Here is a 16,916-nt window from a genome sequence, read left to right on the forward strand (position 1 = left end):
AACACAAACAAGACTTATCATCAAAAATGATCCAGCATTTATTTGATCATTTTACCTCTCATTTTATGAAAACTAAATCATGGAAATGCATGATGATTACATGCACTACCCCACATATTACCACAAGGTGGTGGATCGTTTCCAGTGGGGGAGGAGGACACACACAGACACACTTGCCTCCTCCTCCTGAATGTGTAGAGTGAGTGGGAGGCGGTCAGAGAACATTCACCAGTAGTGCCTGCACTGCTTAGCTGCTCACAGCAGAGCGTTGTCTGGGGCAAGAGGGCAGCAGGCCATGCACAGACACATAGGCAGACAAGGGGAGATAATGGTGCCCAGCTACTCTTAGGAACCGAAGAGCTGTCCATGTTTTCACCACCAGCCAGTCTCTGTCTTTTCTAACAGAGAGCACCGGGACATTGATTCACTCCTATAATAGTTTCAAAGTTTTCCAACTATCTGCATCTTCTGAAATCAACTCTTTTTTAAAATGGGGTGCTCCTCATCCAGTGCACAGACTGTTGACCAGGAGAAAAGACCAGGTACAAAGCCAGAGGAGAGCAATGGAGAAACACTGGGTAAGTATTGATAGGGAAGTATGACCACCAGCTTAACATAACAGTTTAAAAGTTAAATAGTATCCTTTACCTCTCTGTCTCTGTTTGCTGTTAGTTACTGGTGAGCATGGAGTATGATCTATACATTTCCACTGGGTATAATTGCTTTAAGACTGTGCCATTTTCCTTCAGTCAAGTCTTGCAGAGGGAGGCGTGACTGCTGCCGGTCGTTCTGGTACACTGTGTGCTTTCTCACTGTGCTCTGCTGAACTGACTGCTACCTCCTGCAGAGTATTACAAAGTTTTTATCATGTTTATTCATTACTCACTGATCTCAATAACTGGGTGTCATTGATCTTTAGTCAGTCATTTCAAGCCTAATATCCACTGCCAGTGTTTGACAAAAACTGAAAACTGCACTGCATGACTTATTGATGAAATGAGACGTGAGAAGTGATCTGACTTGTATGATCATGTTTAATTCTCTACCTCTCCCCATTCCATAAAGCTAATTGGGCATTATAGTTGAACCTAAGTTGGCATACCTTAGCTAGGCCGGCATGCAGCTCATACAGCAGCACTCTGTGAAAGCCAGTAGGGAGTGTTTAGCTCTCCTTCTACAGCCTAAGGCAAGAGTTCTGACCCAACCTGTTTGCTGCGATTCAAGACGGCACAGCTTTGCTTTTACCATTTTCTTGTTTCTTGCTGTTCACTGAAATCTGAGCCAGGACTTTAAAGATTATTTTCACAGTCACAGAAGGGTTTCTTTTCTACAGTTGGTCAACTGGGATATTTAACCCAGAAGATGATACGATGAGCAATATGTTTCCAAAGTTTGTTTGCAAAGGGTTACGCAAAAAGTCTGTGTGAGTTAGACTTATGGCCTCTGCCAAGTACACATGCATGTGTGCCCCATAAACCACAGCACAAACGTGTTTTCAAATTGTTCTGGACATTTACGGCTCTCACAAACAATGGATGTAGGGTTGCAAAGGTGGATGAGGAGAGGCGAGAACAAGATTGATGCCCTCTTGGAAAGAACCCAAAGCCTCTAGCGCTACACCAGCATTCCACTGCATGGGACAGCAAAGCCTGGCTCTTTCCTTTGTGAAGCAGTTTTGCATGTAAATGTGTAGTCGTGTTCTGTTTGAAGGAGGGGAGCTGGAAAATTGCTTTGGTTTGTCTGGCTTTGCATATAGACTCTATGGTCTAAGCCTGTATAGCTGCCCAAGATGCCTGACACAGACCATGATTGTCCATTCATGAGTCAGTCTGACATGCCGCCACATGGCTGTTTCATGCCAGGCACAGCTGAGAGGGATTATGCAATTGCTTCATGTGCAGCGTGTGCTGCCCAGTGTGCTCACTGCGTTACTCTGTGCCTCACCACATACACAGTTTGTCTTAAGTTGGCTTTGAATACACTTGAGTAGGCGATTTTGAATAGACAATCAATGCCCTTGTTAGAAAGTATTCCTCTTTGAATGTGATATTTATGCTTAAGTGAAGGTGACACTTTGATTTGAATAGGGAAAGGATTTAGCCTGGAATTTTTGAGTGAGTGACCAAGACTTAACCAAGTATTGTTTAGTTATCCCCTCATCCCCCCATGTCATCAAAAACATACAGTACTGACAAGCAGCAGGATCATACTGTACTTCCTCTGTAACCATGTGTAGTGCTTCCAACTTTGCACTATGTCATTTTGCGTTGTTTGTGTCAGGGCATTGTGTCTCCAGCTCAGCCAGCCACGGTCACCTGGAGAAGCTCTGTCCCTTTCCAGGCTCTTACATCACTCTTAATAAGACCGCTTATTGTACTCTTTGCCCAGGCAGGATTCTGTAATGTTGGTGAATAGCTGGAGGTTTAAATTATACAGTATACAGCCTGTCTCTTCACCAGCTGTATGCCATCCAAGCCACCAGTGGTCCCATCCCCTGTTCGGGCCCCCTGCCCCCCCCCTGTCCTGCCCTCGCCAGCCATGCCACTGTTTTGACTGCGATCTCTGTCATCTTTGGCTGCTAAATCATGTTGACACACGAGTCATCCATGCCTAGAGAGGCTGTCTCTGTCTCGGCCCCAACACACACACACCCACACACACGCACACACACGCACACACACACACACACACACACACACACACACACACGCACACACACACACACACTTTTCACCACCAGCTCCAGCCAACCATGCAGACAACAGCTTTTCATTCTCTGTGATAGATGGGGAGAGATAGCAAATGTAGATTGTTGCTTGAAGAACCGGAGTAGGAAATGTCAGAAATCTTTACAAGGAGAGTGTGTTTTAAAATAGGAAATCATTGTAAGGTATTCCATGGTGTGGACTGTTGATTTGAACACAGAGGCAAAAAAACCTTTGGTAATAGTAATCTCAGCTTTTGCAGGACTACATGAGAGCAGTGTAACTTGATCCAGATGGGCCCTGTTAACTGTCACCCCTCACTCCACCCTTCTGCACCTCCTCCCATAAGTTACACCAAACCAGCATTTTTCGCTCTTTCTCCACAGGCCTATAAAATTACATAACAACCATAAGACTGAAATGCTGCAGAATAACATAATTTAAGAAAACACTCAACAATTCTACACTCTGGAGCTTGACTCAAATCTGGGCTGTTGAGAAATATTTCGCTGCACCTAATGCCTTTTCTTTGTTGGTTGTTCTTCCATTGGCTCAGTTTCATGCAGGGTGCCAGGCCGTCACATTCCCTTCCACCCATCACTCCCTGTGCTTTTTACCGCTTCTGACAGACAAATAAAATCAGGAAGCCGCAGCGTCCGAACTATCCACCCATTCAGCTAGCTGAATCCTCCTGGTTTGTCTCATTTGTGAACAATGTGCACCCAGTGTTTGTGTGAGGAAGTTAGCCGTGAAATACTATTGAGATAACAAAGAACATTGTGATATAAGGGACATCCAAAGCTTCTGTGAGGCTATTATGAGTCCTATAATGGATATCCCGAAGGTGTGCATTGCAGTACCTGACATTTGAGTTGAAGTATCCAAGTACACTATATTGTCCCTCATATGTTATGGTTTCATACCCAAGGGCCGATGGCTTATTCACACCTAGAATTATAGTGAGTGTAGGAATAGGGGTCTAAGAATAGGAATAAAGCAGGAGTTTCTGTCCAAACATGAGGAGCAGCGAAGTCATCCTCACATGTATTTTATTTCCTCTGTGTGAGCCTTGCTTGCCCTCAGGGCCTGAGACAAAATACAGCTTTCAATAAATCATATTTTCAACTGCGGAAATGAAAGGATGCTTTCTCTAGCATGCATTCTCGTGCGTGCCTTATTGGTTATCGTTTCTCCTGTTTTCCATGTTGAGTTAAACTTCATTTTTGCTGAACCAGTTTTATGTATTTAGTGCATCGGTAGTGTTAATGCCACATCTATATAATATTTTCCACAGTCACATGAGGGAAGAATGTATTATTTATGAAGACACTTATGTAATACTTCACTCTCTTGATCTATGACTGAAATAGATCAGTTTTCAATGGATTCATATTTGTAATCAGCCAAGTATACTGTAGAGAAATGTATGTAATGGTTTCACGTGCTCCATGATTCCCTTCATGAATTTTCGAGTATGCATGTTTTTTTATATTATTTATACGAATGGGTCATAGTTTAGGTGCATTGTGTGTATGTTGATAAAAGTGTTGTCATGACAAATTTCGTAACATATTAACAAAACCACTCGACTCATAGATTAGCTCAAAGACAGTTTCAGACCCCCCACCAAGTTTGAGGAGCCTTCCTGAATGTTTCTACCTGTTGCCCAGTGTTGTCTTGTAGTCAGTGTTACAGATTAACAGAACATCATTAGCTGAAGAGACTAATGGTAGATTTTCTACTGCCAATTAATCTTTAAATCATTTCTTCTTTTTGTCCATCATTCTCAGTGGTAAGCCAGATGGAGAAAAGACTCCTCTAATAATACTATAGGCTTGCTTAACCAGCTACAACTAGGTTATCTTTAATTAACCTTTTCTTCTTACTCCTCTCTCTAATAACAGCGGTCAGAAATGGCTTCATCGCCGAAGATGCAGAAACCATCGAAGACCAGATGCAGCTGCCTGTGCAGACCGCCTTACCAGACGACCTCCAGCCGGGAGCCGATGACGAGGCGGAGGCTGTGCTGGTGGCCCTAGAGGCCCAGGAGGATCTGGGCTCCGGGGAGGACCTCCTGGCTGCTCCTGAACCACAACCAGAGCCAGAGCCAGGGCCGGAACCTGTTGCCCCCAAAGAGCCAGCTCTAGAGGCTCCTGTTGCCCCAGCAGAAACCACTGCGACCGCTGTAGCAGTGGTGGAAGCGATGCCCACTGTGGAGGAAGTTGCTCCCATAGAAACTGTAGTGGCTGAGGCCCCTCCTGAGGTTGAAGCCGTTGTTGAGGCTGCTGTTGAACCTGTTGTAGCTGTGCAGGCAGAGGCCCCTGTTGTTGTGGGAGAGGCAGCCGCTGTGCCAGTTGAGGCCCCACCTGAAGTTGCTACCCCTGTCGTTGAACCTGTTACAGCAGCGCCGGCAGAACCCCCAACAGTTGTGGAAGAGGCAGCGGCTGTGGCAGCTGAGGCCCCTGCTGAAGTTGCTGCCCCCCCAGTTGAAAATGCTGCACCAGCTGAAGCACCAGTACCGACTGAAGCCTCAGTACTGGCTGAAGCACCAGTACCGACTGAAGCCTCAGTACCGGCTGAAGCACCAGTACCGACTGAAGCCACAGTAACGGCTGAAGCACCAGTACCTGAAGCACCAGTAGCAGCTGAAGCCTCAGTAGCAGCTGAAGCACCAGTAACAGCTGAAGCACCAGTACCGGCTGAAGCCTCAGTACCAGCTGAAGCACCAGTAACAGCTGAAGCACCAGTAACAGCTGAAGCACCAGTACCGGCTGAAGCACCAGTACCATCTGAAGCACCAGTACCAGCTGAAGCACCAGTACCAGCTGAAGCACCAGCACCAGCTGAAGCACCAGCACCAGTGGAGGCTGCTGCATCTGTAATAGATGCACAGATTGCTGCAGCGACCGTTCCAGTGATCCCACCTGTAGCTGCAGTCGCAGTAGAGACCCCAGCCGAGCCTCAGCCAGCTGTTGAAGAGACCAAAGAATCCCCTGTGGCCCCTGCTGAGACCGCCCCACCAGCAGAAGTACCCAGCACCACAGAGGCAGCTGCGGCTCCAGCTCCAGCTGACCCTGGAGCAGCCCCAGCACCGGCCCCTGCTGCCAACCCAGCCCCCGAACCCACACCTGAAGGTATGCAACAGCATGACTAACACCTCAATATTACTCCCACTCCTACCCTGTCAGGACTTTCACATTGTTTCTTTTCATATTATAATAAAGAAACAACTCCCTGCCCGTTTCTATTCATCTTTCTAGTAGAATTATAGCAGTAAAAAAGTAAAGTAAAAAAGATTCCCAGAACAGATACTATATTTAGCTATTTACAGCAATTAGTCATTTATATTCTACTTGTGACAAAGATGCACTGCAATGTGGTATGGTCACATTTCTTCCGTGTATTCATAAACTATTAACGGCTGCAGGGTGATGATGTTAGGGTTCCAGATGAGCAGCAGCTACCATTGTCAACGTGAGTCTCCAGAGAGTTTATGACAGGTTTTCTAGCTCAGTGATTTACCAGATTGAACTCATTGAATGGTTTCTTGAAAAACCTGTCATGCTAATTTTGACTTTAAATAGAGGCTCTACCCATGCTTGATGGTGCATGAAAGAATGAGAAAGAGCATGGCAGATCAATAGACAGCTTGGAAGACAGATCGTTTTTTGGGTGGGGGTCAGGCAGTCCAGCACTGCCACTGACTGAAATAGCTGAGACATCTATGCAAACATGCCTTAGGTGCATCAAGGAGGCACTGAGCATGTCCAAACAAGCAGAAAGAAGTGAACGATTGACGAGAACAGACTCAGCAATGTGCAAATAGATAAGATCTTGTTTACATTCTGGGGAGCAATAAATGATCATTCACAAGTCAGAACACCTAGAATCACCACCTTCTTGTCACTCAGATGGCTGAAGTAAGATATTTAGCTGGAGTCCTTTAGAAAGACAGCATTTCACAAGGTTGCCCCTGTCGTGGCTCCTGTGATCGGAAATGGAACCAAAGTCCCTCCTGCCGCTCCTGCCGTAAAGAGGCGGGGTTGAATCTCACGGAGAACAAATGGCTCTGCAGTGGGACTTATCCTTTAACTCAAAGGACAAGTTGATCAACAGAGGATTTATGGACCCTGAAATGGTCTAGGACAATCCTGCAGATTTTATGGCCCTTGGGTCTGTAACAGGATGCATTGGAGTTCATCCTAAGTTCGTCCTGACTTCTACCCTATGGAGGATGGACCAGTATAAAGTTTTGGGTATTCTGTAAAGAACATCAGCCTGGAGGTCCGAGAAGGGTTCAGCCTAGCCTCACCCCTGTGGGGGGTAAAACAGAATGGTTTACCCCCCACAGAAAACAGAACGGTTTACCCCCCACAGAGGGTAACCCTGTTAAGGACCCTGTTAAGAACATTATCAAGACAGAAGATGTTACCCTGTACCACCTTCCCATGGGGGCTGGGCAGTGAATTGCCCTCTTCAACAACTTAAGCAAATGTAAACAGCAAGAGGGATGTAGACAGCTGGTGTTGTGGTGTTGTGGGTGGGTTGGTTTGGCAGTGAGAATATAACTTGTAAGCGTTTGGTTAGGTTCATATTTACCAGCCGTAATGATGACCTCTCAAGAACAGTTAAACCGATGGGAGGAACCAGAGAGTGAAAAGGGCCTAAGTTTTCTCTGGTTTGTTAACGGTGTCTAATTCCATATTAGATATTCTCAATTCCGCACCACACCCCCTCAAAGGCATTGCCATTGGTTACTAAGGGAGTATCCAACACACGTGGCTAGCAACGACAAACTCTCAGTGAACCATTCAATTATTCTTATAATGAACAATCCTTCATATAGATTCCTCTCGCAAACTGCTGCTGTGATTGGTTCGAGTCGACAGGATGAACAGGATGGATATTGTTGGGCCGTGATGCTGAACAGATGATGCAGTGTGAGGGACAGTGAAAGCAGCCACACACACTCAAACTGAGAAGTGAAGGCTCTTCTTGAGTGTGTCGGTTATAGCTAGAGCATGTTGTCAGCACAACAGCCCCAGTCATGCAGCTCTCACTTATTGTGCTCTGTTGTGAATGGCCTAGATAATAATTATGCCCTGTTGTTTCGAATTACATAACACAATGTAACTTCTCTACAAGCCTGACTGGCCTCCACTCACCATGCAAATGCATGTGGTAAACTAAAATGCACATCATTGGTTATGTAGGATGCATGTCTGCATATCTGCATATCTTGCTATTCTGTCCTGTGGGATGCCTGCCAGATCCTCATACATTTTTACACTCACAGTAGCATCTATTCTATCTCATTCGTAACATGTTGTAACAATGCAATGTATGTATGCACTTTTCCCACAATACTGAAACCAGGCCTAATGTGAAAATATAGTAGTATTTTACATGTATGTCCACAATATGTGGAATTCTACAATTACAAAATACATTAGATCTCTTGTTCAGGGCTAAATTTGATGAGGTACCCGAAGTGTACACTGTGTATGTTTGACTGTTGACTTTACTGAGAGAGAAAACCTGCTCGAACCAAGGAACTCCCACTCTGCTGATTGCGCTCTATTGGATTATGGGAACAGTTTAATGATATATCAAACCCTTACAAGACAGTGAATTCTGCTCTAATCACAAATGCTCCAGTGTTGGTTTGAGAATGACACTTGTGAAACTTTATTCTTGAGAACAACTTTGATGTGCTCATTTTTATAATTGATCAGCCAGGTAATTAGACATCCAGCAGTCAGTTGCCTGCTGTAAGGCCAGAGACCATTAATTCCAATACAGTCTGCACCCCATTCCTGACATTCAAAGAACATGCTGTACTTTTAGGGCAGAGACGCCCCTCCAGGCAGCATGTGCATAATACTGGTCTGGTCAGGAAGAAGCATTGCATAACTCTCTTAGACTCTCTCGCTCTTTCTGGAGGCTATATGCTGTTTGCAGGGCAGACCGTATACTGTGTGTGTGTGTGTGTGTGTGTGTGTGCGTGTGTGTGTGTGTTCAGAGGTCTATTCACTAGTAAACTGTAAACCGGTTCAGCAGAACCAGATGTCCTGGTAGTTAAAAAGGAATGTTGACTCTTGACTTTCCCTCTGTGGGGCGTTGTGGCGGTTGTTGAAGTTTGGTGACGGTAAAGTCATCATTAACGTGTCACATGAGATCAGAGCCTCCTCAGCATGGATGACTAGAATATAACATGTTGTTTTGAATGGGAATGCCATGCATTGATTCCCTGTGTGTGTGTGTGTGTGTGTGTGTGTGTGTGTGTGTGTGTGTGTGTGTGCGTGCGCAGCAGAGACAGTGGTGTCAGCAGCAGAGGCCTCTCAGGAAGCGGAGAGTGAGCAAGCCAAAAAGGAGGATTGAACTGGTAAGAACAGAACAAGATGCCGGCTGGACACAATCACTCACCATACTCACTTTATTTGCTGCAGTCACGATTTTGTGATGGAAATTGAAAAAGGCTTTAAGGTCAATTATTTGATGTTTGCTAACTCTGACAAAGCTAATCTAATACTGATTAACAAGGTACCAAAAAAGATTTGACTAGTGTAATTTTATCACACATGTGGATTGTCTTATTCTGTTCTTCCTCTTTTGTTATTTTCTTTCAGAGAATGGATTTGCTGGGAATTTGGGACCTTTTGCAGAATCGATCTACCAAAATAATGAAAAAAACCCAAAGATGCAAGTGTGAAGGCTACTGGAGAACAACAAGACAAAGCAACAAAACAAACACCACACACACATTAATATGTCTGGCTAGTCTCACACACCATGGTGCCTTAATACCTTGTTATTCAGGAAAGATCATGATTTTTCCTACATTTGTAAATACATTTGCTCCTATTTCCTGATATAATTTTTTACTGAGAAATTAAGTGCCTGGAGACACATACATGTATGTACTGTATGTGCTATGAACACACTTAAGATAGGTTAGGTTAGGATGCAATACTGTGAATTGCAGAGATTGTATTGTCAATTCTCTCATCAATGAGCTTTGTGTAAAGAAGGCTGCCTGCAACAAATCCACAACTACTTATATTATGAGGAATTCAAGCCAAACACATAAAAACTGTGAATGAAATGATGCAAAGAGCTCGGTAATAGTAACACCCAACTGGAAGAGTAAAGAAGACGTTGGCTAAATTCACACCGCCAGCTAAAATCTGATGTTTTTCACCTAAATGCGACAGAAGAATATCACATTTTTCTGACATAGATGGAAATTTTAGATTTGTTGGAGTGTAAATTCTGTCATAATCCCACATTTTTGTTTTGTGTTTACACATGACATTTTAATTACAGCCTTGCTAATGAGGTTTATTTAATCAATAGGAATGACAGTACTAAGGGTTGAGTAATAGCGATGGAGTGTACAGTGCAATGTTGATAAGAGCTATTGTAAGTCGCATGCATGTTTTTTAAAAACTTCTTTCCTCTTTTTTTCCCTTATAACCTTGTTGCGCTACATGGAGGAACCATGAATAAAATAGATTTGTGTTTTGAAGATTTGTGTAAGGAAGAAGAAATGTACCATGTGTAGAAGGTTAATAATGACACATGTTGAACCTTTGAGAGGTTGAGGATGCAGGTTTATTTATTGACATGTCATCTTGCTGTTGAAGCCATTTTGCTGCAGCTGTAGCTGGCAGAATTTTACAAGATTTCTTTTTCCTGTTCATAAGGGAGTTTCCACCAGTGAACTCAAAGGCATCACAGAGCCTGGCAATGCTGATGTCATATGCACATTGGAAATGGTTTAAGTGCATTACATACAACATGCACAGCAGAATAGCAGAGAAAAAGTGAACATAATATTTAACTTACCATTCTACATTCTATGTTACAAAAGTGTAAAGTTCTTAGAAGATTTTAGCTTAACTGTGAGATGTGATGAAAGTTGTTGGGTCAAATGTCTGTTTTGATGTCTGATATCTCTTTTTATCTATGCAAGTCCTTGCAAGTGATTATTCTTCTGTAATATATTCATCCTCTGAGCTCTGTCTATGATGCCGCTAACCTTTTAGTGTACAGAATAAAGTTTTACCTATTAACACATGCACTGTTTTTGTGTTGTAAACTAATGTGGGGACCACACAGGGGTTCTGCAACCATTGTGTTGCAAAATTTGTGGTTAAAAGAAAACACCAATACCAATACACACATTTTTGGGAGATTGGCCCATGGTCAGCTTTCCTGTTACAGTATAGTACAGCATCATCCATGTGTGCCCGATAGATCTTTGGCTGTGGTGCGCCATGCTAACTCTTTAGCATACATTATGTTGAGGATCTCATAGCACACACAAGAACAGCCCTGTGCAAACAACCTACCCGTCAAGTCTTACACATGTGCACATAAACACACACACGAACGGATGGGCACACACTAGAGAGTGTTTTGCAATACATTACATGACAACAGAAGGTTTTGCACTACAAAACCCATATATAAATCAAACGCTGAATATTGTGGCAACTGAACAAGCCTATCATCATCTAAAATACCAGAAAAGAAAACAAAACCGACCATAACTTCAGTTCAACAGATAATAATTATCCGCACAATGAGTCGCATCGGTAGTTAGCTAGCTAACAGATATTCATCCACTGCACAGCCATTTACAGTGTCCTACCTCACCACCTTCACTTCCTATGGAAACAGGGGAAGTTCAAAATAGTAATGAGTAAGGTTAGCTAATGATATGCTAGCATTGGCTAATGTTAGTTAGCTACCAGGTAACTGAAAAACACCAACTGTATCTTTTTTTTTTTTTTATAGCTGATGCGATGCTCAGCTAGTGCAAAATCGGTCAAATAACCTCATTCCAGTAACGTTACTTAAATACCACAAGGTAATAACGTTACATACTGTTAAAATTTGTAGGGCAGCAGAAGATCTGGACGTTCGTAAATTACCAGCAGAGAGTGGGACTCAGTGTGGCATTTAGCCTATAGACTCAACATAGTTGAGCATGAGCGCCGGAGCCAATGATTTACCGGGGGCACATGTTACGAACACAGGAGGGACCCAAATGCAGGACACGGAGAGGGTGGTGTTGGTAAGAAAAAGGTTTTATTGTAAAGGAGGATCTGGATGAGGGGCTGATGGCAGGGAATGGGAATCCGGTGGCAACAGGGGTGAGTGATGGTAAGGAGGAGCGGGGCTTGGCGTGAGCGTGGGATGAGGGGAAGCGTGGCAGGCAGGGGTAGCTTGGAGGTTGCTAGCAGGCAGGCAGAGAGACAAGCAGGAAGACATGGAGGCGGGTGGTGATCCTGGGACACAAGAGAGGCTGGTTAGTAACATGAAACACGAAGAGACAAAATCACTAGGAGTTCAAACTAAATTGGCCTTGAAGCATATCTACCACTGAGGTTGAAACAACAATCTGGCCAAGAATGGTTGAAGAGCCGGGGTAGATATACTGCAGGCAGATGAGCTCATGAGTGGCAGGTGAGCAGACTGGGAGAGGTGATGAGCCGATTGCAGACAGGTGTGCAGGATGAGCAGAGCCGGGAGCCAGGAGAGCGAGGAAGGGAGACCACGCCCACGCCAATACACACACAAACAAAACATAGACAGAGAGAGACAGACAGGGGAGCACTGGGAACACAGGGGAGGGGAAACACAAGGAAACACTAGGGAATCTTCTGGGGGTACGGCCACAGCCGTAACAGCACATGGATGATTTTGGTTCTCATTACTTAACAGGCATACCGACACACGACAACCTCCCAAAAACTTTTGTTTGTTCCTTTAATGTAAAGATTTCATAAAACCTGGTACATCCAAGGTTTAGGTTACAAATGTTTTCTAGACAATGTTTTCTGTTGATTGTAATTTTTATACCAAATGATTGGAATAACATCTTTTATGAAATCGCTACGCTAATAGTAAATGTCAAAAAACATTAGAACTGTGGTTAGGGCAGGACCAGGATAATCCATTTAATTTTTTTATGATGGGAAACACATTCGAGAAGTGGGATCAAGTACAAATAAAAACAGCATTAAAGTGAATTAAAACATTTATTATTGATTTACTATTTACCATCTATTATCTCACATAATGAGAGTAGGACAGACTGCCACAGATATGATTGGTGACAACACAGGCTGGCAGTGTAACTCAATACAACAAACAAAGAGTAGGTACTTTTCAGCCATTGTATCTGAAATGTGAGCAGTGGGAATATAAAACGCAGTGTTGCAGTTCAGAGACGGGTTCCAAAACCTCCTCATCAATGTTAATGAGAGAGGAGAAAGTGAACTAGTCTGTTGTTAGAAAACTACAGCGAAGAAAGGTGAACCTCATCACATGAAGTTGACCCTCCAGGGTTAAATCACTTAAAGCCTTACAAAAGATAATACATCTGTGACAAAATCAATCAGTTCTATACAGGAAATTTGTTTATTCAATTTACACTAAATAACATGATCTATAGGGATACTGTAAAAAAGGCATGTATCCCAGTGGTTCTCCAATTTTTCTATCCTGTATCTTTTTATGGATGTTTTCATCAGGAGGCATCGGTGAGGTGGCCCAACACGGCAACTGCTTCAATCTCTACCAGTCCACCCTAGAGAGAGAGAGAGAGAGAGAGAGAGAGAGAGAGAGAGAGAGAGAGAGAGAGAGAGAGAGAGAGAGCAACACAGTAAGACATGGTGGTTACTTTGATTTGCCTGTAGCTGGTTCAAGTCACCAGAGAATCAACAGAGAAGGCCAAACGTCTTCTCAGGTACTCACTCTGGGAAGAGCAGCAACCTGGTAGGCAGCTCTGGCTGGGAAGTTGGAGCTGAAGACTAGAGAGGGCAGCACATTAAACAACATAAGGTCAACAACACACTCACACAAACATACACTGAAAGACACATACACACACACACAGATAAGCCACTGGCAAGTCAGACAAGTGGTCTGTCTACAAACACTCTCGGTGAAAAAACTACATTTTGACATAGCTAGAGACAGTGGCTGAGCTCATGATTTGTGATTAAGAAAGGTGCGTTGCAGTTAGTCCGATATATGGGGCCGATCATGGCCTTTTAATAAAAATTGGCCAGTCAGTGTCATCCACCTCCGATATGTTAGATAGGATGCACCTTAATAATCTGCAACATTTTCATATAAATAAATGTCTGTTTTGTTACTCACTATCTTCTCTTTATATTGATTGATATAACACAACAGCGATTCAACCTATACCCAGTACATGAAAGCTTTTACATTTACTGTTCTAAACAGTGCCTAGTAGGTCTTTACCAGGAAAAATCCTCTGGTGCACAGGAAGTGATGCGGTTTGTTTGGAATATATGAAGAAGAACTGGGTAGTTAGCATGAGCAGTGATAGCCACCATGACTGAACAGAAAGAAGAAAAGAGCTCCACCTACAGAAACTCAAACTTTATCAACAGAAAATCCAAGGAGAAAGACGTCACAGTACTGGACACACTAAACTGAATTACAAAGTCAAATCAAAACAAAAGTAGAAATAAAAACTAAATTGAAAACATGAATTTCTACCTTGGTGCACACTGCTCAATGTCACATTCTGTCCATATTTGATCTTTATGCGTTCCCATGAGGATTTAGACTTCTAATTAGAGAGTTATAGGATTTCCATGGCTTACACCTACAGCCTTTTCTCTGCATAGAGCCCATTAGACATCAGATGTGGCTTGTTTCCTGCTGTGGAGTTTAAGGCTCAATTCGTTGGCAGCAGCAGCTCAGGTTTCACCCTGCATAGTGACTCAGCACTTCCAACAGGGGTCTCTGTACCAGTATACTGACAAAGTCAATGGTTCTCTTTTGGAACAAAGTTTTTCATAATTCTGACTCTGTACTTGGCTTTGCACACTTACAATATGAAGCATCCTAAATATGGCAAATTCAAGTATGAGAATTATCTGAATGTAGGATGTATCCTGAAAAATAACGTGCGCATACTCTGATTTATACATCTATAAAATGTAAAGGTACATACGGCTGATGGAAAACGAAGTAGGTAGCCATAGATGAGCACACACAAACAAACAATCTGTGATTGTGCTCTGGTCAGCTTTGGGTAAGAATGAGGCCAGTTTTGATCAGACAGCTTCTATGTACATACAGGTGAAATGTCACCTATGCAACAACCAATATCTACCTTGTTAATGCAGGCTCTCTGGACTGTGCTGACATCCAATGGACAACATTTGTATTGCAGAATGGAAGTGATGAACCATTGACCAATCACAATTAAACCCATCACAATGAACACTTTATGTTGATTGAAAAGTGTTGAGATATCACTTAATCATTATATTAATAAGGCCACTGTACTTACATTGCTTGTAAACATCATTGACATTGGTGAAGTCATTCATGTCGGCCAACAGCACTGTGGTTTTGACAACTGCAGGAAACAACGACAAAATGCAGGATTAGGCCTGAAAGACGACAGTCGGCCATCATGTGAACTTGCAATGCAAATGCATTCATTTTCAGATAGTGTCTCTCACCGTTCTCATAACCGCACCCAGCAGCTTTAAGGATTTCACCCATATTCACAAGAGCCTGTTGGAGATTTTAGAAGAGTTTGGGAGCATAACACAGACAGGACCTGTTTTTATCTGTTCTTATTATTTTTTAATTTGCAATGTGTTGACAGAAACAGAAGACCAGATGAGGCTCTATCAAGCAGGGCTGAGGTCAATTCCCTTTCAATATAATCAATTAAAAATACAAATAGAAACTGCATTTCATTTGCTTAGGATGAAACATTCAATCTCAGTTCTTAATGAGTTGGATAATAGAAAAAAAAAATTGAAGATAATAGAAGATAATAGAGGATAATAGAGTGAACTGAAGGTGAACTGAAAACAGCCCTTCCATCAAGCAACTACATTCAACTTGTCATTGCAGGAAGAGACTCGATCAGAAACAACTCATAGCAGTTTCCTGTATTTTAGTAAGTGCAATTCCCCTGGTTTCATTTCTAATAATTCCGTTTCTAATTTCTTATTTGGAGTCCCAGAAGTGGGGTGTCTGAGGGGTCACCTGTCTGGTCTGGGCCTGAACCCCCCCGTCCACCAGCTGTCCGCTGGCAGGGTCCATCCCCAGCTGTCCTGAGACATACATGGTGCGATCGACCACCACCGCCTGGCTGGGAAAGACACAGACACAGAGACACAGGATCAGCTATGATGGATTAAAGATTGATTTTCTTCTTTAATGTAGGGTGGGAAGTCTGCTCATGTAGTTTTGTTTACTGATACAGAAGGAGGGCAGAGGGCTACAGAGTGAAAAATGAATGCAGAAAATAAAATGAGATGAAAAAGATGTGGAACAACACATTGTTAAAAAGTGGGCAAAATCAAAAACAATTGTATGAAAGCAAGTCTTATCTGATTTGTCTTTAGCACGTGTTTATATGTCTGTGTGTGTTTTAAGAAGTGATTTAGAATACAAATACATCATCATGACATTATCCTTTAAGGCTAACACCCTGAGGGCAAAATAAATGATCTACTGCCAACCAGTGGTCAAACAGTACAACAATACTAAGGCAAAACACATGGTCCAAAAGTTCAGTGTGAGATAAATGTCAAAATGTGGTATCCAGAACAGTTCAAATACAAAAAACTAAGCATATTTCCCTGCTGGATTTAATACGAGTTTAAAGTGCAATCCAAAATCCTGTACTTTGCCCCTTTTTTCGCTTCTCATTTACAGTGAATGTTGCTCCACCTCCAACCACAACTATTGGACAAAACGGTGCACACCCCAGTGCAATGGAAAAGTGTTATTAAACATGTAGGCTAAATGTGTTATTAAACATGTTCACATTGACAAAAATAGCAATATTGATTGTAGTAACTCTTTGAATTAGCCTACAGGATCTCTAACTGTGAATGTTATTTTGACTGCGTATAAAAAAAAAACCTAACTATATTACTTAACGTGAAGAAGTGAGGTTTCACTTCATGATGCAAATCTCCTCTCACCTGTACGGGCCGATAGCTGCAGGAGCTTTCGTCGTATTGATTATCCTCCTGATGATTGCAGCCATTATATTGAGACTTAATCAAAGTGTGAATGAAACAAGTGCTACAGTATGCTGCAAGGAGAGACCAGAAAAGGACTGGATAAATTAGATGGACCACCGCGTCAGAGCTGCTTTACCGTAAATGACCTTGTAGACGTACAGAA

General features: G+C 42.8%; 2 protein-coding genes across 2 annotated transcripts; one reads left to right on the plus strand and one right to left on the minus strand.

The window, feature by feature from the left end:
* The first annotated feature begins 273 nt into the window (after positions 1–273).
* LOC139914226 (uncharacterized) lies at positions 274–10,777 on the plus strand. The gene is made up of 4 exons (XM_078287432.1): positions 274–578; positions 4,610–5,839; positions 9,016–9,090; positions 9,335–10,777. Exons 1-3 carry the CDS (start codon positions 491–493, stop codon positions 9,084–9,086), a joined length of 1,389 nt encoding a protein of 462 aa, XP_078143558.1. The 5' UTR covers positions 274–490; the 3' UTR covers positions 9,087–9,090; positions 9,335–10,777.
* Positions 10,778–12,603: 1,826 nt separating this feature from the next.
* LOC139914190 (2-iminobutanoate/2-iminopropanoate deaminase-like) lies at positions 12,604–16,785 on the minus strand. Its single transcript, XM_071902437.2, has 6 exons — positions 16,712–16,785; positions 15,765–15,870; positions 15,227–15,281; positions 15,052–15,120; positions 13,473–13,528; positions 12,604–13,305 (listed from the first exon to the last, which is right to left on the minus strand). The coding sequence occupies exons 1-6, from the start codon at positions 16,774–16,776 to the stop codon at positions 13,246–13,248; spliced, it is 411 nt and encodes a 136-aa protein (XP_071758538.2). The 5' UTR covers positions 16,777–16,785; the 3' UTR covers positions 12,604–13,245.
* Positions 16,786–16,916: the final 131 nt, after the last annotated feature.

This window comes from Centroberyx gerrardi, chromosome 12 (genome assembly GCF_048128805.1).
Source record: "Centroberyx gerrardi isolate f3 chromosome 12, fCenGer3.hap1.cur.20231027, whole genome shotgun sequence".
In the NCBI taxonomy this organism is placed as follows: domain Eukaryota; kingdom Metazoa; phylum Chordata; class Actinopteri; order Beryciformes; family Berycidae; genus Centroberyx; species Centroberyx gerrardi.

Coding starts and splice junctions, on each gene's coding strand:
- LOC139914226 (XM_078287432.1), top strand. CDS start 491: ATGGGGTGCTCCTCATCCAGTGCACAGACTGTTGACCAGGAGAAAAGA. Junction 579..4,609: donor GAGCAATGGAGAAACACTGG/GTAAGTATTGAT, acceptor CTCTAATAACAG/CGGTCAGAAATGGCTTCATC. Junction 5,840..9,015: donor CCCCGAACCCACACCTGAAG/GTATGCAACAGC, acceptor GTGCGTGCGCAG/CAGAGACAGTGGTGTCAGCA.
- LOC139914190 (XM_071902437.2), bottom strand. CDS start 16,776: ATGGCTGCAATCATCAGGAGGATAATCAATACGACGAAAGCTCCTGCA. Junction 15,871..16,711: donor GCAGCTATCGGCCCGTACAG/GTGAGAGGAGAT, acceptor TGTCTTTCCCAG/CCAGGCGGTGGTGGTCGATC. Junction 13,529..15,051: donor CAATGATGTTTACAAGCAAT/GTAAGTACAGTG, acceptor TGCCCTCTCTAG/TCTTCAGCTCCAACTTCCCA.